Genomic DNA, 20,726 nt, shown 5'->3' with positions numbered 1-20,726 from the left:
TCGTTTTTTGTTTTTTTTAAATAACATTATTTGTTTAGAAAGAAAGGAAACAAAACCCAAATCCCTCAGGCGGTCACGCAGCCACCCCCCCCCCCCCCCCCCGGGCGGGAGCGACTTCCCTGAGCCTGCAGGACGGGCCGGGCCCTCTCCTGCCTCCATTCCCTTTCCAGAAGCTTCCAGGGCGCAGGGGTGGGTGGGGGGAGCCAAACCACAGGCCTGGGAGAAACTCGGGAACAAAAAGCCTCCCAGGCCCCCCACCCCACGCGGGGCAGCGCGGGGCGCGGGCGTCACAGCTTCGCTCCGCCCCGGCGCCCCTGGGCTGGGGGAGGCGGAGGGGGAGGCCGCGGCCGCGGGCGGGTCGGGCAGCCCGGGTCGGGCGGCGCTGCTCTGAAGCCACAGCAGGAGCCTGAAGGGAGATCCAGTGTGCGCGCCCCCGGCGCCCCCCAGGCCTCCGCGCCGGACAGACAGACGGGCCCCGGCGCGCCGGCTCACATGGGCAGCAGGTGGTCGTCCCTCTCCTCCGACTCGTCCCCGAGCTGGTCGTCGCCCACGCCGCGGTAGGCGGCGGGCGCGGGGCGGGGCCTGGAGCGGCACACGAGGTCGCAGCCGTCCTGGGCGGGGGAGAAGCGGAGGGGAAGCTGGGGCGCCTGCCGGGCACGGAGGAGGCCGAGCTCCCGCTCCAGGCTGCGGGGTGCTGAACCCCACACAAGCGGCTCCCAGGCCGGTCCCAGGCCCCCGCGGACCCGCTACTCACTGCGACCAGGTTGCCCAGGTCCTGCCAGAAGGCCAGGTGCGGGAGCTGCTCCATGCCCTTGGCGCCCACCACCAGGCGGCGGTACAGGAAACCCCCCGTGACGTAGACGGCCGCCAGGGACGCGAACCTGCGGCCAGGGGACGCCCGCTCTCAACAGGAGCCAGGGCAGCGGCTCCCGCCGGTCACCCCAGCCGCCCAGGAGGCAGCCCAGGCAGAGAAAACCAGCAGTGGAGCCGTGGCTCAGGTGGCAGAGCGCCAGCCTTGAGCACAGTGAGGCTCGGGGACAGCGCCCAGGCCCTGAGTTCAAGCCCCAGGACTGACAAAAAACAACACAAACCCCAGCAAAAATAAACACCAAACAAATAACCTAATACTGTACTGCCCTGAACACCGCCTTCCTTCCTTCCTTCCTTCCCTCCCTGGTCTTGTCTGTCTGTCCTGGGGCTTGAACTCGGGGGCCTTCTGTTCTTGCTTAAGCCTTTTCACTCAAGGCTGGTGCTCTACCACTTGAGCCACGCCCCCCACCCAGCCTTTTGCTGCTTCACTGGGTCAGAGTCACTCAGCTTTTCCCGCCCCGGCTCCCAGCCCTCAGCCTCCCACGCGGCCGGGATGACAGGCGGGAGCCACGAGGCTCGGCCGCAAGCTCGGGCCTCGCGCCTGTGGCCTGGCTCAGGCGCTCGCTTTGGGGTGGCCTGGCGGGGTGGGGGGCCGCCACTCACGTGAGCAGCAGGATGGAGCCCACGCTGAGGTGGGAGGCCTCGGGGGCGCACGCCAGCCTGCTGTCCATCTCGAAGAGGTAGAAGCAATCTTGCACTTTGCCCCGCTCCTCAGACACCGGGGTGAAATTGTCCTGGTGGGGGGACAAGGGGTCTGCATGGGACCACGCGCGTGTGCGTGCGAGGGACAGCCCCTGGGCTTGAACTCAGGGCTCTGCCACTTGAGCCACAGCTCCACGTCCCGCTGGACCACAGTCCTTCTATTTCAGCCGGGATTCCAGGCGTCACCACCGGTGCCCGGAGGGGGCTGAGCCAGGCCCCCAGTGCTCACCGCTGCGGTCCCCCCCAGCCCTCCTTCCCCAGGCCCCCAGTGCTCACTGCTGCGGTCCCCCCCCCAGCCCTCCTTCCCCAGGCCCCCAGTGCTCACCGCTGCGGTGCCCCCCAGCCCTCCTTCCCCAGCCCCCTCCCCCAGCGCTCACCGCGAGCGTGTGGCGGTTGCAGGAGATCATGATGACGGCCCTGCGCTGCTCTCGGCCGCAGTGGTTGTCGTACTCGTCCCCCCCCTTGTAAATCAGCATGATCCAGTTACCTGGCAGGGACGGGAGGTGGGCACTGAAGGGCCCTGGGAGGCCTGGGATGAGGGATAATTTTTTTTCCCCCTCCTCTTCTAAAGCTGGTCCTGGGGCTTGAACTCAGGGCCTGGGAAGTGTCCTTGAACTGGTTTTTGGCTCAAGGCGGGTGCTCTACCACTTGAACCACAGCTTGACTTACAGCTTTTGGCTGGGTGAGAGGTAAAAGTGTCCCAACTGTGTCTGCTTGGGCTGGCTTTGAACCCCGATCCTCAGATCTCAGCATCTTGATGAGCTAGGATTACAGGCGTGAAGCACAGCACCTGGCTGGTGTGCCTTTGTTTAGGACAACAAAGAACCTGATGCACTTCTTGTTTTGTCAGTTGTGGGGCTTGAACTCAGGGCCTGGGCGCTGTCCCTCAGCTCTTTAGCTCAAGGCTAGCACTCCACCACTTGAGCCACAGAGCCACTTCCGGCTTTTTCTGCTTATGTGGTGCTGAGGAATCGAACCCAGGGCCTCAAGCATGCGAGGTGAGCGCTCTACCACTGAGCCACCTGCCCAGCCCCGCGGATCGATGCACTTTTCAAAGAATACTTTGACATTTCCTCAGTGAAGGCAGCAAACATGGATTCGCGTTTTTCTGCACACATGTGAACGGCCAGCGTAGAGATTTCAAATCATAAATGGCAGCAAGGAGATGTCTACAGTCTAAAATCAGCCATGCGCACATGCTAAACGAATGAGCTTTGGAGACAGGAATATACTTTTAATTTTTCATTAAGAAAACGGGTGGAGGGGGGGGACCCAGCTACTCAGTTGGGGTCCCAGCTACTCAGGAGGCTGAGATCTGAGGATCAGCCCAGGCAAGAAAACCTGTGAGACTCTGATCTCCAATAAACCACCACCAAAAAAAAAAGGCTAGAAGTGGAACTGTGGCTCAAGTGGCAGAGCACCAGCCTTGAACAGGAAAGGGACAGTACCCAGGCCCTGAGTTCAAGTCCCAGGACCTGCACACATACATGCACGCATGCGCACACATGCACGTGTGCACACGCGCGCACACACACACAGCTAGACAATCAATGGCTGACACGTGTCATCCCAACTCCTCAGGAAGCTGAGATCTCAGGATCAGGGGTTCAAAGCCAGCCAGGGCAGGAAAGTCAGTCCATGAGACTCGTTTCTAATTAACCACCAAAAATAAAGCCGGAAGTGGAGCTGTGGCTCAAGTGGTAGAGCGTCAGCAACGGATAAAAACGCCACACAGGAGAGGTCCCGAATTGAAGCCCCAGTATTGGTACATGCGCGCGTGCGCAGATGGCTTTTCAGGCACAGGACTGGTTACTGTATGGCCGAGTCATCATTGGCCTCCTGTAACCTCAGCCACTCTAGTCCCGGGAAGTCGCCAGGGTTTCTGAGCAACAGGACTTTATTATGACTTTCTTCTCATTTTTTTTTTTTCTTGGGCCGTTCCTGGGACTTGAACTCAGGGCCCGGACACTGTCGCTGAGCTTTTTCTTTTTGCTCAAGCCTAGTGCTCTAGGCCACAGCGCCACAGCTTTTTGCTGGAGATGAGAAGCGCACGGACTCATCTCCCAGCCTGGCTTCCACGTGCGATCCTGCGATCTCAGCCTCTTGATGAGCGGGGATTACAGGCATGAGCCGCAGTGCCCGGCCCAGCTGGGGGGCCGAGCCGGGGGTGGGGGGCGGGGGGAGGGAGAGACACTCACTTCCGTTGAAGATCTGTGTCTCGTTGAGTCTGCCCACCACCGTCTCCTTGCCAGTGCTTTTGTTGATCTGCACCAGGCCGGCTCCCGAGGTGTGGTTGCCGGCTTCGCGGCACACGCGGAAGATGTAGAGGTATGAGTCTGCGCCCTGGCCCACCGTGCTCTCGAAGCTGCAAGGCAAGTGAGGGGACCGGTCACTGGTGGTCAGTCCCACGCGGCCGGCCACCTGCTCGTCTGGGTGGACCCGACCCGACCCAGCCGACCCGCTCGGTCCCCGCCTCCCAGCTCAGTTCTAGAATTCCATTTTTTTTTCCGGCTGGGATTACAGGCGTGCGCTACCGTGCCCGGCCAAGGCAGTTTCTTAAGCGGTCCAAGGCACTCGTTTACCTTTTATTGAACAGTGGGTCCAGTCTCTTGAGCAAGGCCAGCTCCTTCTGGGATTCTTTCTCTTTTTCGCCAACTAAGTCGCAGGTTTTTTCTTCTGTCTGCCAGGATTTGTTCACCTCCATGGCCAGGAGCGCGAGCAGCAGGGTGGGCCGCATGCTTCTGGCGGAGAAGGCAGAGCGGGGGGAGAGGAAGCACACAGGAATTACGGAATAAACCAACTAGCGCCATCTTGCTGAGTCTTGCTGAGTAACTTTTAGTCTAATCCATAGGTGAGTCTTTTCAAACAGATTAGGGAAGGAAGGAGGAGGAAGGGAAACGACTTTATTATGATCGCTGTGAAACTGCTTCTTTACAGGGTTCCAAGAACAGGACTCGAACTCACCACCTGATGCTTTTGCTCACTGGCTAGCACTCTACCATCTTAGCCCTGCCTCCAATACCATTTTTTTTGTTGGTTGTGGGGCTTGAACTCAGGGCCTGGGCGCTGTCCCTCAGCTCTTCAGCTCAAGGCGGGCGCTCTACCACTTGAGCCACAGCGCCACTTCTGGCTTTTTCTGCTTATGTGGTGCTGAGGACTCGAACCCAGGGCCTCATGCATGCAAGGCGAGCGCTCTACCACTGAGCCACCTGCCCAGCCCCTCAACACCGCTTCTTTACAGTTTGGAGAGTTACTGAGATTAGCTGGCTCATTATGCAAAATGTAATGCTAGTTGGAAAGCAGAGCTTAAGGAAGCGGCCTTACCCAGGGCCAAATGGAATATTACGGTCTGAAAACATTTATTCAGATGCAAAAGAATCCAACTGGAACACTCTGGGGTCCTAACTTTTCCTTTCAATGGAACACTCTGGGGCCCTAACTTTTCCTTTCAAAATTCCAGGATCATCTAACAGTCTCTTTACATAGTCATTGTAACAATGGTAAACAGAAACATGGCCTACTATCTCAAAGCGTGTGTGTGTGTGTGTGTGTGTGTGTGTGTGTGTGTGTGTGTGTGTGTGTGTGTGTGTGTGTGTGTGTGTGTGTGTACTGGAATTTAAACTCATGGCCTCCTGCTCTCACTTGGCTTTTTTTCTTTGCTCAAGCGGGTGCTCTACCACTTGAACCACACCCCACTTCCAGCTTTTTGCTGCTTAACTAGAGAAAAAGTTTCACAGACTTTCCTGCCCAAGCTGGCTTCAAACTGCGATCCTCGGGTCTCAGCCTCCTGAGTAGCTGGGATTACAGGCGTGAGCCTGGTGTATGGTTTGTGTTTCATGTCCTATTTCCCACAATCCAATGGGGCAAGTCATGTGATTTCCTGTGCCATTCACTACGGTCATATTAATACAGAATTGCAGACAATAACCAGGGCTAACTGAGGGCCCCACGGATGCTCAAAAACACACGTAAAGGGACCCAGCGTGTGAGAACAGGACTTAGCAAGAGCAGCAGTACTCGGTCAAGCACCGAGGAGCACCGAGCATGGATGAACCAAGTCATCTTCGCAGAAACGCTAAGCAGTTCTGCAGGGATCGTGGTACGGGGTGAGCTCAGTACACAACACCGCTCGTGAGTCAGCGGAACTCATGATCCACGCGCAGCCAGCGCGAGTACACAACACCGCTCGTGAGTCAGCGGAACTCATGATCCACGCGCAGCCAGCGCACGCAAGTTCTACCATGAGTATGTTCTGGAAACGAGAATCAAGGAGCAAACTCACATGCTGCCTGGGTCGTTTGGTTTTCTTTTTTCCTCGCAGAAAAAGGGGAAGTGATCGTTCCCAAGGCTCTCGGAAGGAGAAGAAAGAACTCCAACTCTTAACTTCCCAAGCCTCCCTTGGCTCAGTATGGACGCAGCAGCCCGCGTTTCTGGAGGAAGAAAGCTTTGTTAGCTAATTGCACACGCCAGATGTCTCAGGTCCCAAATTTCAAATGCTCCCATTTTGGGGTTTTGAGATCTCCTTGCCACTCGCTCGCCCTGGGTCTCCCCAACCATTTCTGGGGAGCGCGATCTCACCAAATGCTGTGTTCTTTGGCCTTAAAGCGAATGCAGAGCAAATCTGCTTCCTGTTCGAGGTCTGTGGGTTAAGTGGAAGGGGGGGTGTAAGCGCTACTTTGCTCACTTAAGATTTGGGTTGTGTTCATTTTGGGGGTGGCAGGGCAGAAAAAGGAGGTGCTAGATCCCCCTCGATTTTAAACGTGAAGAGGGTTGCACGTGAACTTTCCCAAAGGGGAAGTCAGTTGGGCAAGTTGGGAGGATTGTTGTACACACAGGTGTACAACAACGATCAGGGACAGAGAAAGACCAGAGGTGGGCGGGCCTCTCTTAATGTCAGATAATTAAGATTTGAAACAATATTCCCAAGGTGCCAGTCCCTGTCTGCTTGTCCCGGGGCTTGAACTCGCGGCCTGGGCGCTGCCCCTGAGCCTTTTCCCCAGCCTCCACCACCTGAGCCACGGAGCCACTTCGGGCTTTCTGTTGGCTCCCTGGAGAGAAGGAGTTTCTGGGGCTTTCCTGCCAGGGCTGGCTCTGAACCACGGAGTCCCCTGAGTAGCTGGGACGCAGGGCGGGTGCTACCAAGCCTGGCTTCCCTGTTGTTCACGTGGTGTCCTGCAGACAGGTCGGTGTGGCCTGGCAAGGAAACTATCTCCTTCCCCCCCCCCCGGTGGCCTGCGGGGGAGGGGGGGGCCCACACCCCAGACCTCAGAGGAAGAGGGGCCTGCTGCTCCTCCCGCCACCCCGACCACCCGCCCCAACCCCGCCCCGACTCCCCTGCACCCCAACTACCACTGCCAACTGCACCCTGACTCCACTGCACCCCAACTACCACCCCAAACCCTCTGCACCCCAACTACTGCCCCAAACCCTCTGCACCCCAACTACCACCCCAAACCCTCTGCACCCCAACTACTGCCCCAAACCCTCTGCACCCCAACTACCGCCCCAAACCCTCTGCACCCCAACTCCTCTGCACCCCAACTACCACCCCAAACCCTCTGTACTCCAACTACTGCCCCAAACCCTCTGCACCCCAACTCCTCTGCACCCCAACTACCACTGCCAACTGCACCCTGACTCCACTGCACCCCAACTACCACCCCAAACCCTCTGCACCCCAACTACTGCCCCAAACCCTCTGCACCCCAACTACCACCCCAAACCCTCTGCACCCCAACTACCGCCCCAAACCCTCTGCACCCCAACTCCTCTGCACCCCAACTACCACCCCAAACCCTCTGTACTCCAACTACTGCCCCAAACCCTCTGCACCCCAACTCCTCTGCACCCCAACTACTGCCCCAAACCCTCTGCACCCCAACTACCACTGCCAACTGCACCCCAACTACCACTGCCAACTGCACCCTGACTCCACTGCACCCCAACTACCACCCCAAACCCTCTGCACCCCAACTACCGCCCCAAACCCTCTGCACCCCAACTACCGCCCCAAGCCAACTGCCCCCCAACTCCTCTGCACCCCAACTACTGCCCCCAACTCCCCTGCACCCCGACCCCCTCCACCCCAAGTACCGCCCCAAGCCCTCTGCACCCCGACTCCCCCGCACCCCAACTACCGCCCCCCCCGGCCCGCATCGCCCGCGCCCCGTGCGGGGTGGACGCGGAGCCCCCGTGCCTCCCCCCTCCCCCCTCCCTCCCTCCCCCCCGCCTCCCCCTCCCCCCTCCCCCCCCGCCCCCTCCCCCCCCGCACTCACGCGTGCGCGCGCCCCGCTCGGACCCGCGCAGCCTCCCCGCGGGCGCGGCGGCGGCGGCGGCGCCGGCCTCGAACCCCGGCGCGCGGCTGCTGTCAGAGCCCGGCGCCCCCTCCCCTGCGCGCCGCCGAGCTTCACCCCCGGAACCGGAAACCGGAAGTTCCGAGCCGCCGCCGGCGGGCCACGGCGCCTCCCACCGGACCCCGCGCCGCGAGGCCGCCGGAGCCATGCTTCCGGTCTTCCGGGCAACGCCAGCCGCTGATTGGGCTGAATCCTAGGGCCTTAGCTCCGCCCCGCCCCGCCAGCACCAATCACGATCGAGACTGGCAGGTTGAGCGTCGTCTTTGCGGGTCCCTCGCTAACCAATAGCGTGCCGGGGTCCCGCCTCCCTGAACTCTCGCCTCTCATTGCCCCAGTCCCGCGGGGTTACGACGTACGTCAGCTTCTGATTGGTCCTATTGGAAAGGGCAGGGATGGCGGAAGCGGAAATACGCAAGGCCGCCCTTGGCGCCTGCCGGGAGTTGTAGTCCTGGCGTCCCGCGTTCTCCCGGCGCCGCCCGGCTCGGCCTGTGGGCGGCGCTGCGCAGCCGCGGCCGTCGGGCTCGCGGCCCGTGCGGGGCCCGGGCTGAGCTCAGGCCCGGCGCCGACCTCGGCCCTGCGGCCCTCGGGGAGCGGCAGCGCCCGGGCCCCGGCGCCGCGTCCGGCCTCCGGGTGGCTCAGGGCGAGCCGAGGCCGCGGCCTCCCCTCCGGGCCGGCCTCGGACCCCGGGCCCCGGCCCCGGCCTCCCCGCTGGCCTCGGACCCCGGGCCCCGGCCCCGGCCTCCCCGCTGGCCTCGGACCCCGGGCCCCAGCCCCGGCCTCCCCTCCCCGCCGGCCTCGGACCCCGGCCTCCCCGCTGGCCTCGGACCCCGGCCTCCCCTCCGGCCTCGGACCCCGGCCTCCCCTCCGGCCTCGGACCCCGGCCTCCCCTCCGGCCTCGGACCCCGGCCTCCCCTCCGGGCCGGCCTCGGACCCCGGGCCCCGGCCCCGGCCCCGGCGCACGCGGGGTTTGGCTTCTGAGGCTTCTTGACAGGGGAAAAAAAAGTCGGAATCGTTTTCTAGAAACAGAAGCGTGAGACGCCCGGGAGGCCGGGAAAACGGCGAGGCCCGGGGTCCGAGGCCAGCCCGGAGGGGAGGCCGGGGCTGAGGCCCGGGGTCGGAGGCTGGGGCTGAGGCCCGGGGTCCGAGGCCAGCCCGGGAGGCCGGGGTTCGAGGCCCGGGGTCGGAGGCCGGGGTCCGAGGCCCGGGGTCGGAGGCCGGGGTCCGAGGCCGGGGTCGGAGGCTGGGGCTGAGGCCCGGGGTCCGAGGCCGGCCCGGGCAGCAGCCTCCAGTGAACCAGCAAAAAGCCAGAGTAGAGCCGCGGCTCACATGGTAGAAGCGCCAGCCTGGAGAGCACAAAGCTAAGCAAGAGGTCAAGGCCCTGAGGGCAGGTCCCAGGACAGGCACACAGACAGACAGACAGACAGATACATGGACACCGACACACACACAGACACACAGAGACATTCCTGTCTCTTGTCCGCCTCCCGTCCTCTCTCAGCCCGGAAGGACTCACGGAGCTATTCACTGTGTGTGTGTGTGTGTGTGTGTGTGTATACGTGTGATTAAGATCAGAAAGGAGGGGCCGGGCGCTGGTGCTCACGCCTGCAATCCCAGCTACTCAGGAGGCTGAGATCTGAAGCTCGAGGTTCAAAGCCAGGAACGAGTCCATGAGATGCCTCATTTCCAAATGAATTATCAAGAAGCCAGAAATGGTGCTGTGGTTCAAGTGGTAGAGCACCAGCCTTGAGAAAGCTCAGAGACAACGCCCAGGCCCTGAGTTCAAGCTCCAGGACAGACAGGCAGAAAGGAAGGAAGGAAAGAAAGAAGAAAATTTGGTATATGGTAGAGCATATGATTTTAGGCCTCAGGTAAATTCTTTTCTACTCTCACTTTTTTGTGTGTGCTGATACTGGGTAGGACTTGAACTCAGAGCCTGGGTACTGTCTCTTGTTTTTGTTTTGTTGGTCGTGGGGCTTGAATTCAGGGCCTGGGCGCTGCCCCTCAGCTCTTCAGCTCAAGGCTGGTGCTCTACCACTTGAGCCACAGCGCCACTTCCAGTTTTCTGGTGGTTCATGGGAGATCAGAGTCTCAGGGACTTTCCTGCCTGGGCTGGCTTTGAACCACGATCCTCAGGTCTCAGCCTCCTGAGTAGCTGGGATTACAGGCGTGAGCACCAGCGCCCGGCTGGTTGCTGTGTGTACCCTAGCAAAGGGGCTTTGGGGAGGGTTTGTGGTGGAGAGCACTCGGCTCCCCGGGTGGGTGGGTGCCCAGGGCCGCGGCCTGAGCGCTGAGCTCCTCCACGGGGAAACCACATTCTGTGGGATGAGGGGTCTCATGGAGGAGCGTGTCCACCAGCCGTGGGGTGGGGTTCCCGAAGTCTCCACGCACCAGTGCCTCAAAAAAATGAAACCAACTAACACGAAGGTCCTGTATCCGTGGCGCACACCTGTAATCCCAGCTACCCAAGGGGCTGAGATCTGAGGATCGCCAGCTTTTCTGCCCTGGCTGGTTTCGAACCACGATCCTCCTGACTGGGTGGGATTCCAGGCGAGAAGGAAGAATGACAATGGCAGGATATCTCCTCCTTGAACAGGACTGAGAGGCCGGATCCGATTTATCTTCCTGGGAATTGACTTCCACGGAAGTTGGCGATTCATTCGGGGCGCGGGGCGGAGCTCAGGAGAAGGGAAGGCGGTAGCTCTGTCTGTGGATGAGGCTGGGAAGGGCGGTGCGGGTTCTCACAGCGTGGGGAAGGACAGCGATGTGGTCCGTGGACGGCCGGGATTATATACGGTCACACCTGCACGGGAGAGCACAGTGCACAGCCAGAAAGCAACGCGAAATCCAGTGCAACACTGCTTTCCTTCTGCTCATTGTGGGGTCTAGTGTTCTTGTGTTTTCAGACCTGGATTGCATTAGTAGGTAATTGGTTTCATGTTGTACCAGTCCTGGGCCTTGAACTCAGGACCTGGGCGCTGTCCCTGAGCTTCTTTGGCTCAAGGCTGGCGCTCTACCACTTGAGCCACAGCGCCACTTCTGGCTTTTTCTGCATCTGTGGTCCTGAGGAATCGAACCCAGGGCTTCATGCATGTAAGGCGAGCACTGTACCACTGAGCCACCTGCCCAGCCCTAGTAGGTTATTTATATGTATATGTATTATTGTTGTTATTATTATTATTATTGTTATTGGTGTCCTGGGACTGGAACTCTGGGCCTGGGCGCTGTCCCTCAGCTCTTCAGCTCAAGGCTGGTGCTCTACCACTTGGGCCACAGCACCACTTCCGGTTTCCTGGTGGTTTCTTGGAAATAAGTCTCACAGACTTTCCTGTGTGTGCTGGCCTCCAACTGCAATCCTCAGATCTCAGCCTCCTGAGGAGCTGGGATGACAGGCGGGAGCCGCCAGAGCCCGGTACTGGGATTATGTTTTTATCCTAAGAGTCTATTGAGAATGACTTGAAAAATGTAAAAAACAAACAAACAAATGAGGGAATGGAGAGAGAGAATGCTAAGAAAAAGTGGTTTATTTATCAAGTCATCATCATCATCATCATCATCATCATCATTATTGGTGTCCACCATGGGGCTTGAACTCAGGGCCTGAGCGCTGTCCTTGATTTTTATTTTGCTTATGGCTGGCGCTCTACCACTTGAACCACAGCGCCACCTCCAGCTTTTTTGCTGGTTCACTGGAGATAAAGAGTCTCATGGTCTTTCCTGCCTGGGCTGGCTTTGAATCGCGCGTCTCAGACCTCTGCCCCCTGAGTAGCTGGGATTACAGGCGTGAAGCATTGTGCCTGGCTATCAGATCTTTAGAGATATAAAACATATATATATATTTGAAGAGTTCCTGTGAAGTTCTGAGCGCAGGGACTCCGGGGCTCACTCAGCCCGTCCTCAAGAATTTTCGTGGACTGTGGGAATGGCAAGAAAAGACAGTTAATACAGACTTAGGGTTCACGAGTATATAGTATTCCTTTCTTTAAATCAGGGGAGCAGGATCTATGGAAATGCACTAGGATTTACTCTAAAAAGTGGATCTTTTCTCTCTCTTTTTGATCAGTCCTGGAGCTTGAACTCAGGGCCTGGGCGCTGTCCCTCAGCTCTTCAGCTCAAGGCTGGCACTCTACCACTTGAGCCACAGCGCCACTTCCAGTTTTCTGGCGGTTCATGGGAGATCAGGGTCTCATGGACTTTCCTGCCTGGGCTGGCCTTGAACCGCGATCCTCAGATCTTAGCCTCCTTTGTAGCTGGGTTGATAGGCGTGAGCACCAGTGCCCGGCTTTTTTTTTTTTAATGCTAGTCGTGGGACTTGAACTCAGGACCTGGTTGCTGTCCCTGAACTTTTTTACTCCTGGCTGGCACCTGACTCCGTGAGCCACGACTCCACTGCTGGCTGGTGGTTCCTTGGAGAGAAAGAGTCTCACACACAGACTTTCCTGGCTTGGAAGCTCCATCCTCAGCTCTCAGCCCCCTGAGTAGCCGGGATTACAGGCGTGCACACCAGATGCCTGCCTGGTCCATGAAGGAGGATGTGTGGGAGACCCGGCCGAGGGCCGGGGCGTGAAGGACTCACCGTTGCTGCAGGGGGCGTTGTACTCAGCAACAGCAAACTCGTCTGCAAAATGAAGGGAAGCTGTTATTATGTGGTGTTATTGACGGAGTGCTGGTCATGTTTGATGGGGTCGTGGGGCTTGAACTCGGGGCCTGGGCGCTGTCCCTCAGCTCTTCAGCTGGTGCTCTACCCCTTGAGCCACAGCGCCACTTCTGGTTTTCTGGTGGTTCCTGGGAGATCAGAGTCTTCCAGACTTTCCTGCCCGGGCTGGCCTTGAACTGCGATCCTCAGACCTCAGCCTCCCGGGTGGCTGGGACGCCAGGCGGGAGCCAGGGGCGCGGGGCTGGAAAGCCGTTATCCCATGTACCGAATGGCGCCAGAGCCTCCCCCCACGCGCGATTCTCGCGGTCAGAGGGCTGCGCACACTCACCCGTCTCGTAATAGTCGTAGACCTTCACCACGGCGGCCTTCAGGTTGCTCACGGGCACGTCCTGCGCGACCTCGAAGGCCAGCTTCACGGTCTCTCTCGTCACCTACGGCAGAAACCACCCGCCAGTGCCTTCTCTCCATGCCAGCCCTGGGACTTGAACTCAGGACCTCACACCCACAATTGGCCTTTTCCCCCTCAGGCTGGCGCGCTACCACTTGAGCCACGCCTCCAGCCGCGTCCAGCTATTTCGCTGGGTTCCTTGGAGATCAGAGTCTCGCGGGCCTTCCTGCCCAGGCTGGCCTCGGCCCGCGATCCTCCGCTCTCAGCCTCCTGAGCAGCTGGCAGGGCAGGCGTCAGAAGCTGAGCTGTTTCTCTACCTGAGCGGCGCTCGTCCGAACAAGGCTCATTTGAATATTCAAAGCTGCTCATTTGCATACCACTCATTCGAGTCGCCTTAGCTTTTTCACTCAGGCTGGCGCTCTACCCCCTGAACCACACCTCCACGTCCGCATTTTGCTGGCTCGCTGGAGTTCGCGCTCTCCTGGAGCTCCCCGCCCCGCCTGGCGCTGTGTCAGCGTGTGAGCTGGGGGGGGGTCCCCCCAGCTCCTGCCTGCCTCCCCCAGGCGAGGCCCGGACTCCAGGCCTCCGAATCCCCCGCACGCGTGCGCGTCTCCCCCGTGCGCCTGGCGCTCACCTTGTCCAGGTAAATGAGGACGTGGTTGCTGCTGACCTCCGTCCGGCTCACGGCGTTGGATCGCTCAAGCTGCAGAGAAGCAAGACACTGAGTCTGGGGGGCCTGGGAACCCCGCCAGGCCCTCACACTCATTGTTTATGAGCAGAGAATAAAAAATGCACGCCTGCAGTTTATGTACATACAGCGATGCATGCTCATCCATGATGGATGCGAAGAAAACAGGAGCCGGCCCCGGTGGCTCCCGCCTGTCAGCCTAGCTACTCAGGAGGCTGAGAGCCGAGGATCGTGGTTGGAGGCCCGTTCCTAAAACTCTCATCTCCCTTGAGCCAGCAAAACCCAGGAAGTGGAGCTGTGGCTTCAGGAATAGGCTTGAGCAAAAGGAGCTCAGGGACAGCACCCAAGCCCTGAGTTCAAGCCCCAGGACTGGCACACACACAAAAAAGAGCAAAATATGGAAAGAAATTTGGATGAAATTCGGGCCATGTCTGCAGGGCTCAGGACTTGTTCTGTAAATTGACTTTTCTGAAGAACAGGGAAGAAAATGTGCCAGGCTGGGGGACTCACACACACATATATGGAGGTTCAGTTCAGTATTTCACTGCTTTTCTTCTGAAGCGTCTAACCTCAATTCAAAAGCAGGGCACTGCTCCCAATCGCCCCCCTGTAGTCTCGGCTTCTCACAGCATGCTGTGGGCGCTCGAACAAACATGCCCAGTATTCATGAGTTTGGAGAAACTGGAAGTCTTTCTCGGAAGTTGATGTAATAGTTGTGTGTGTGTGTGTGTGTCTATGTGTGCATGCACACACACCCTGAGTCTTAAACTCACAGCCTTGTACTGTCCCAGAGATTATTTTGTTCAAGGCTGGCGCTCTACCACTTGAGCCACAGCTCCACTTCCAGCTTTTTGGGGGTCCATGGGAGATCAGAGTCTCACAGACTTTCCTGCCCTGGGCTGGCCTCGAACCACGATCCTCCGATCTCAGCCTCCTGAGCAGCTGGGATGACAGGCGTGCGCTACTGGTGCCGGGCTGGATGTAGTTGTAGTTGAATCTAGAGTCTGGTCTGGGTCTGGGGACAGAACAAATGGCCCACGGCCAGGACCGGAAGGACCCACCATTTTCACGGTGGCCTTCATGGGGCTGAAGCCGGACAGCATCTTCACGTCAACGATGGCCATGTTGGAGGCAGGCCGGGTCCCGACGTAACTAAAGTGGGAAACGAGGAGTTAGGTGATTTCTGTGTGTGTGTGTGTGTGTGTGTGTGTGTGTGTGTGTGTGTGTGAGACACAGTCCTGGGACTTGAACTGGGGGCCTAGACGCTATCCTTGAGCTTTTGTGCTCAAGGCTGGCGCTCTACCACTTGAACCACAGCGCCACTTCCAGCTTTTTGCTGCTCCATTAGAGATGAGAGTCTCACAGACTTTCCTGCTCAGGCTGGCTTCGAATTGTGATCCTCAGATCTCAGCCTCCTGAGGGGCTGGATGGCAGGTGTGCGCTCCAATGCCTGGCATGTGTGTGAGTTCTAATCCCAAGTGGATGACGTTGCGTGGGGTTTGAGATTTGTTCCGTGGCAGCAGGAACCATCACTGGAGACCCTCACTGCTTTGTTCTGTGCAGGTTTGCAGACAGTCTCTCTCTGATCTGAGCAAGTGGCTCCTGCCTGTCATCCTGGCTACTCGGGAGGCTGAGATCGGAGGATCGCAGGCCGAGGCCAGCCTGGGCAGGAAAGTCTGTGAGACTCTGATCTCCCAGGAACCACCAGAAAACCAGAAGTGGCGCTGTGGCTCAAGTGGTAGAGCGCCAGCCTTGAGCTGAAGAGCTGAGGGACAGCGCCCAGGCCCTGAGTTCAAGTCTCACACACACACACACACACTGCGAGCACCCAGTGCCCGCCTTGCTTCCTCCCTTCCCGGATCCTCACCTGACGTTGAGCACCAGGCGGAAGCTGGTGTGAGCCTTCGGGCCGTCGCACGTTGGGGGGTCCGTGTGCACCTCCAAAGTGAACGGGAGATCTTCCTTCCCTGGGAGGATGTTGTATCTCAAGGATGTCTACGAGACACGAAGGCAGAAGTCCGTCGGGCTTGGGCCTCCGAACTCCTCAGGCCCGCCCACACCCGTAGCGCACGCCTGGCATCCCGGCCACTCAGGAGCCACAAAGCCCAGCCCAGGCAGGAACGTCTGTGAGACTCTCATCTCTCATGAACCAGCAAAAGGCTGGAAGGGGGCTGTGGTTCAGGTGGTAGAGCGCCAGTGTTGAGTGGAAAGGCGCAGCCCCCCCCACCCCCCCCAGGCCTCACCTGGATGAAGACGCAGCCTTGTCCCGACACGGACAGTTTGTATTGTCCTGGGACCCGTGGCAGAGCGGCCTGCTGTAGTACCAGCCGGTTCTGATCGTTCACCTGGAACTGTTCGGAGAAGTCCAGGCCTTGCACGCTCACCTGCACGGCCTTACCCGTCCTGGAGAATGTGGCCGCCCCGTAGCGGGACAGGGCCTGGAGAGCCACCACCGTGTCCTGAGGGAGAGATGGGGGGGCGCTCAGGCGGGGCCAGGGCGGGGGGTGTTCCTTGTGGGATTCGTCCCCATTATGATCGCTTCCCTGTTACGTCACTCATCATGAGTCACTACGATCCCCGTTAGCATTTATTATCCGTTACTTTCATCCTCATCCTTGTTGTTCTTAATTATTCCTAAGTGCCGGTAGTAGAACTTGAACTCAGGGCCTGGGCGCTGTCCCTCAGCTCTTTCACTCAAGGCTGGCGCTCTACCACGTGAGCCATAGTGCCACGTCTGGTTTTCTGGTGGTTCATGGGAGATCAGAGTCTCACAGATGCTCCTTGGCCTTGACCCGCGATCCTCCGATCTCAGCCTCCTGAGTGGCTGGGATTCCAGGCGGGAGCATCAGCGCCCCGCTTGGCTTCTGGGTTTTATAGGGTCTTTTCTCCTCCCCTTTCCTGCCCCTCCCGGCTTCTCCCTGCAATCACCCCGGCCTCAGGCACCGAGTTCCAGTACCCAGGGAGGGGGGAGCAGTCACCTGCGTGGAGGAGAACCCGCCCTGGGCATTCTGCTGCTTCGTGAGCCACCGGACCACCTTGGTGGCGGTGGTCAGGGCGTCGGGGCCCGGGGCCGGCCGGGCCGTGAGGAGGGCGAGCAGGACATAGGACGTCATTTCCACCTCGACGGAGGGGGCCTGCATCTGGTACCACCGCCCCACGGGCGCGCTGGGCTTCTGTGGCCGTGTCCAGTGCATCGAGTCCCCTGGGCGGCAGGAACAACGCTCGTCAGGGCCTGATCGGAACTGTGGGAGCCGGGCGCTGCAGCGCACGCCTGTCATCCCAGCCACTCAGGAGGCTGAGATCTGAGGATCGTGGTTCGAGGCCAGCCGGGGCAGGAAAGGCCGTGAGACTCTGATCCCCCGTGAACCACCAGAAAACTGGAAGTGGCGCTGTGGCTCAAGGGGTAGAGCGCCCGCCTTGCGATAAAGAGCTCAGGGACAGCGCCCAGGGCCAGAGTTCAAGCCCCATGACCGACAAAGTCAGTTTTAAAGAAGCTGCGTGTGAGTGAGTCCCACTTGTAATCCTAACTGGGAATCTGTAGGGTTGAGGTTCAAAGCCAGCCCAGGCAGAAGAGTTGGTGAGACTCCATGTTCGGTGAGCCAGCAAAATGCTGGACTGGAGGCGTGGCTCAGGTGGGAGAGCGCCCAGGGGTAAGCAAGAAAGCCGAGAGAGGGCATGAGGCTTAGGGCTTATGCTCTGATACGAGAATGTACTAAACTCAAAGCAAAGCAAGAAACGTGACCCAAGAGTCACAGGTGGAAATTGCTCCGTCAGTTTTGAGGGAATAATCTGATATATTATACAGCCTTGAAAGCTGCTGGGCGGAGGTTAGCAGAGGCGGGGGCAGGGACCCGGGGCAGGGCGGCATTACTGCGGAGGACGTGGAACGGATGGACTCTCTCAGGAGTGTCCCTACCTTCCTCATTTTTATGTGTTGTCAGTTGTAGGATTTGAACTCAGGGCCTGGGTGCTGTCCCTGAGCTGTTTTTGTTCAAGGCGGGCGCTCTACCACTTGAGCCACAGCGCCACTTCCCGCTGTCTGGTGGTTCCTTGGAGATCAGAGTCTCAGGGACGTTCCTGCCTGGGCTGGCCTTGAATCTCGATCCTCAGGCCTCAGCCTCGCGCGTGGCTGGGACGGCAGGCGTGCGCCGCGGTGCCCGGCCCTGCGCATACCTTCCTTCACAGCTTCCGCCTCGAGCGATGCCAGCAGCTCTTTCTTCTTCTCCTCGTTTCCTGCCAGGGCGAAGGCGTAGGCCAGGAGGGCCTTGGTGTACACGTGGCTCCCGTGGGCTCCCTCCTTCGCGGTGCCCCACGCCATTTCCAGACAGAAGAGGGCATTGCGGACCACGGGGTGCTGCGGGCAGAGGCGGAAAGGGGGTGTGCTCGGGAAATGGGGGTGCCAACCCCCCCCCCCAAGAAACACACACTTGTGCATCTGTTCCTGTCTTACGGACCCAAGGAATAGCATCAGAAAATCTGTCGTGTGTGTATGTATGTGTGTGTGTGTGTGTGTGTCTGTGCTGGGACTTGAACTCAGGGCCTGGGCGCTGTCCTTTAGCTCTTTCACTCAAGGCTGGTGCTCTACCACTTGAACCACACCCCCACTCCTGCTTCTTGGTGGTTCACTGGAGATCAGAGTCTCACGGGCTTTCCCGCCCAGGCTGGCTTTGAACCGCGATCCTCAGCTCTCAGCCTCCTGAGTGGCTGGGATGCCAGGCGGGAGCCACTGGTCCCAACAGATACTCTATGAGATCTCGCACGCAGGCCGGTGTTACAGCCGGCCGCTACGTGGCCCGGCTGCATCCACAGTGCTGTGTTTCCTTTTGGTCAGAACTGAGATTCGAACTCAGGGCCTGGTGCTGGCTCAGCGGGGGGGGGGTACTCAGCCGGGGCGCACGCACGGTGACGGGCAGCGGAATCTCCAGCAGCGCGATGGCGATGTAGGCCGACAGTGTCACCTCGTCGTCCACGCCGCCCTGCAAGGCACACGCCACAGGTTTGCGCCACCAGAGCCCAACCCGCAATGCCCGGCCCCGGGGTCTCACGCCCCCCACGGAAGGGGCTGCTGGAGAGGAGCGCGCGGTGTGGACCACGTGACGGCGTGAGTAACGCATAAAGCAGAGCGGACGATGCAGAATGAAGCAGCTGCGCAATGCACACGAGCAGAGAACGCTGGGAGTCATGATGACATTTAATGAGCACGTAATACACACTGCAAGCACTACGCTGGATGCCACATAGAACAACACAGAGAACGCGGTATATTATATCCACTGTAAGGCCAGCACAGTCTGTGTAGTACGTATGCTATATATCATGTATAGCATGCAGTATGTAACACATATCATATGATATATAGAATACGATACATATTATATAGTATAGCAAATATAGTATAATAGTAGATAGTATAAACCTAGTATAATATATAAAATATATAGTATAACATAAATATTCTATAAATATACCTACTTTATATAAATATATGAATATATTTATATTATATATATTATGTAACATAGTATATATACTATAAGTATATAGTGTAATATATAAATACATGCTGTATTATGTATAATATAGTATACTATATACTACATTATATACACTATATATATAATATAGTATGCATATTATATGTAATATATATTATGTTATGCATATTATATGTAGTATTACATGTAACATATACTATTACAAATAATACGTAATCACAAATGATTATGTAATCATAAGTGATTACGTATTATTTATATAATCATATAATTACATAAATTCTATAGTTTATATATTTATATAATCTATATAATTATATATACTTATATAATTATTAATATAGTAATATGTATTATTATAATACAATAATATATATTACGGTCTATCTATCTATCTATCTATCTATCTATCTATCTATCTATCTATCTATCTATCTATCTATCTGTCTGTCTATCTGTCTGTCTATCTGTCTGTCTATCTATCTGTCTATCTATCTGTCTATCTGTCTGTCTGTCTGTCTGTCTGTCTGTCTGTCTGTCTGTCTGTCTATCTATCTATCTATTTTGGTGCCAGTCCTGGGGTTTGAACTCACGGCCTGGGCGCTGTCCCTGATCTTTCTGTGCTCAAGGCTGGCGCTCTGCCACTTGAACCACAGCACCATTCCAGCTTTTTGGTGGCTCCTGGGAGATCAGAGTCTCACCGACTTTCCTGCCCAGGCAGGCTTTGAACCTCGAGCCTCAGCTCTCAGCCTCCTGAGTCGCTGGGACTATAGGCGTGCGCCGCGGCGCCCGGCCGGGGTGAGGTTTTCCCCAGTTGCCGTGCAGGCCAAGGGGGCAGGCGCGGGGCGGGGCTGTACCTTCATGGCGTTGTTGAGCAGCGAGCCGGACCTGGTGAAGCAGCCATTGTCCTTCTGTCCCCTGGACATCCACTGCAGCGCCCGCGTGATGTGCAGCTCGTCTATGAAGATGTAGCGCCGCGCTTGCGCGAACGTCTTCAGCACGAAGGCCGTGAGCCTGTGCGTGGGCGGACAGGGCGGGAGGGGGTCACCTCACACGCACACACAGCAACTATTCTTTGTCAGTCGTGGGGGCTTGAACTCAGGGCCTGGGCGCTGTCCCTCAGCTCTTCAGCTCAAGGCTGGCGCTCTACCCCTTGAGCCACAGCGCCACTTCTGGCTTTTTGCTGGTTCAGTGGAGATCAGAGTCTCACAGACTTTCCTGCCCGGGCTGGCTTTGAACTGCGATCCTCAGCTCTCAGCCTCCTGAGTGGCTGGGATGACAGGCGTGCGCTACTAGGCCCTGGAGTCCACTGCTGGAGTTTTGGCTCTTCTGCTCTCTTCCTTCCTGGTCTGGGTGGGTTGGTGTTTATCGCGCTGGGCCTCGTGGGGAGTCCGGGGCGTGGGGTCCCCCCTTCCCGTACGTACCAGGTGTTGCCCGGGGGCCGGCCGTGCCTCTCCCCGAAGGTGCTGAACGAGCCGTCCTGGTGCCTGTAGTTCAGCTGGCGCTGGTAGCCTGTGAAGGGAAGCGAGCCACACCCGCTGGTCACGCTGTCTTGGCCTAAGACGGGCGCTGGTGT

At 58.0% G+C, this 20,726-nt stretch overlaps 2 protein-coding genes across 4 annotated transcripts in view; both read right to left on the bottom strand.

Annotated features, from left to right (window-relative positions):
- Positions 1 to 18: 18 nt before the first annotated feature.
- LOC138803653 (cation-dependent mannose-6-phosphate receptor) lies at positions 19 to 8,082 on the bottom strand. 3 transcript variants are annotated; one of them, XM_069987701.1, is made up of 9 exons: positions 7,848 to 7,919; positions 6,151 to 6,211; positions 5,855 to 6,002; positions 4,155 to 4,313; positions 3,771 to 3,937; positions 1,950 to 2,059; positions 1,474 to 1,604; positions 755 to 881; positions 20 to 611 (listed from the first exon to the last, which is right to left on the bottom strand). In XM_069987701.1, exons 4-9 carry the CDS (start codon positions 4,307 to 4,309, stop codon positions 489 to 491), a joined length of 813 nt encoding a protein of 270 aa, XP_069843802.1. In that variant the 5' UTR covers positions 4,310 to 4,313; positions 5,855 to 6,002; positions 6,151 to 6,211; positions 7,848 to 7,919; the 3' UTR covers positions 20 to 488. The 3 variants fall into 3 exon arrangements, with proteins under 3 accessions (XP_069843801.1, XP_069843802.1, XP_069843800.1); XM_069987700.1 differs by lacking the exon at positions 6,151 to 6,211 and having other exon boundaries at positions 19 to 611; positions 4,155 to 4,310; positions 7,848 to 8,082; XM_069987699.1 differs by lacking the exon at positions 6,151 to 6,211 and having other exon boundaries at positions 7,848 to 8,082.
- Positions 8,083 to 11,428: 3,346 nt separating this feature from the next.
- The window catches only part of LOC138803651 (alpha-2-macroglobulin-like), a 42,302-nt gene continuing 33,004 nt past the window's right edge, over positions 11,429 to 20,726 (bottom strand). Inside the window, exons 25-36 of the mRNA XM_069987696.1 lie at positions 20,575 to 20,662; positions 20,008 to 20,164; positions 18,557 to 18,631; positions 17,829 to 18,009; positions 16,634 to 16,857; positions 15,899 to 16,114; positions 15,523 to 15,650; positions 14,717 to 14,807; positions 13,602 to 13,670; positions 12,908 to 13,010; positions 12,499 to 12,540; positions 11,429 to 11,836 (exon numbers count right to left, since the gene is read on the bottom strand). Of these exons, the coding sequence (XP_069843797.1) occupies positions 11,820 to 11,836; positions 12,499 to 12,540; positions 12,908 to 13,010; positions 13,602 to 13,670; positions 14,717 to 14,807; positions 15,523 to 15,650; positions 15,899 to 16,114; positions 16,634 to 16,857; positions 17,829 to 18,009; positions 18,557 to 18,631; positions 20,008 to 20,164; positions 20,575 to 20,662 (1,391 nt within the window). The 3' untranslated portion in view covers positions 11,429 to 11,819. The remainder of the gene's footprint in view (positions 11,837 to 12,498; positions 12,541 to 12,907; positions 13,011 to 13,601; positions 13,671 to 14,716; positions 14,808 to 15,522; positions 15,651 to 15,898; positions 16,115 to 16,633; positions 16,858 to 17,828; positions 18,010 to 18,556; positions 18,632 to 20,007; positions 20,165 to 20,574; positions 20,663 to 20,726) is intronic.

The sequence above is a fragment of the Dipodomys merriami genome, unplaced genomic scaffold (genome assembly GCF_024711535.1).
Source record: "Dipodomys merriami isolate MVZ:Mamm:240054 unplaced genomic scaffold, mDipMer1.0.p SCAF_345, whole genome shotgun sequence".
NCBI classification, from domain to species: domain Eukaryota; kingdom Metazoa; phylum Chordata; class Mammalia; order Rodentia; family Heteromyidae; genus Dipodomys; species Dipodomys merriami.
The sequence above is the reverse complement of the archived record's forward strand: the minus strand, read 5'-3'. Positions and strand labels throughout refer to the sequence as shown.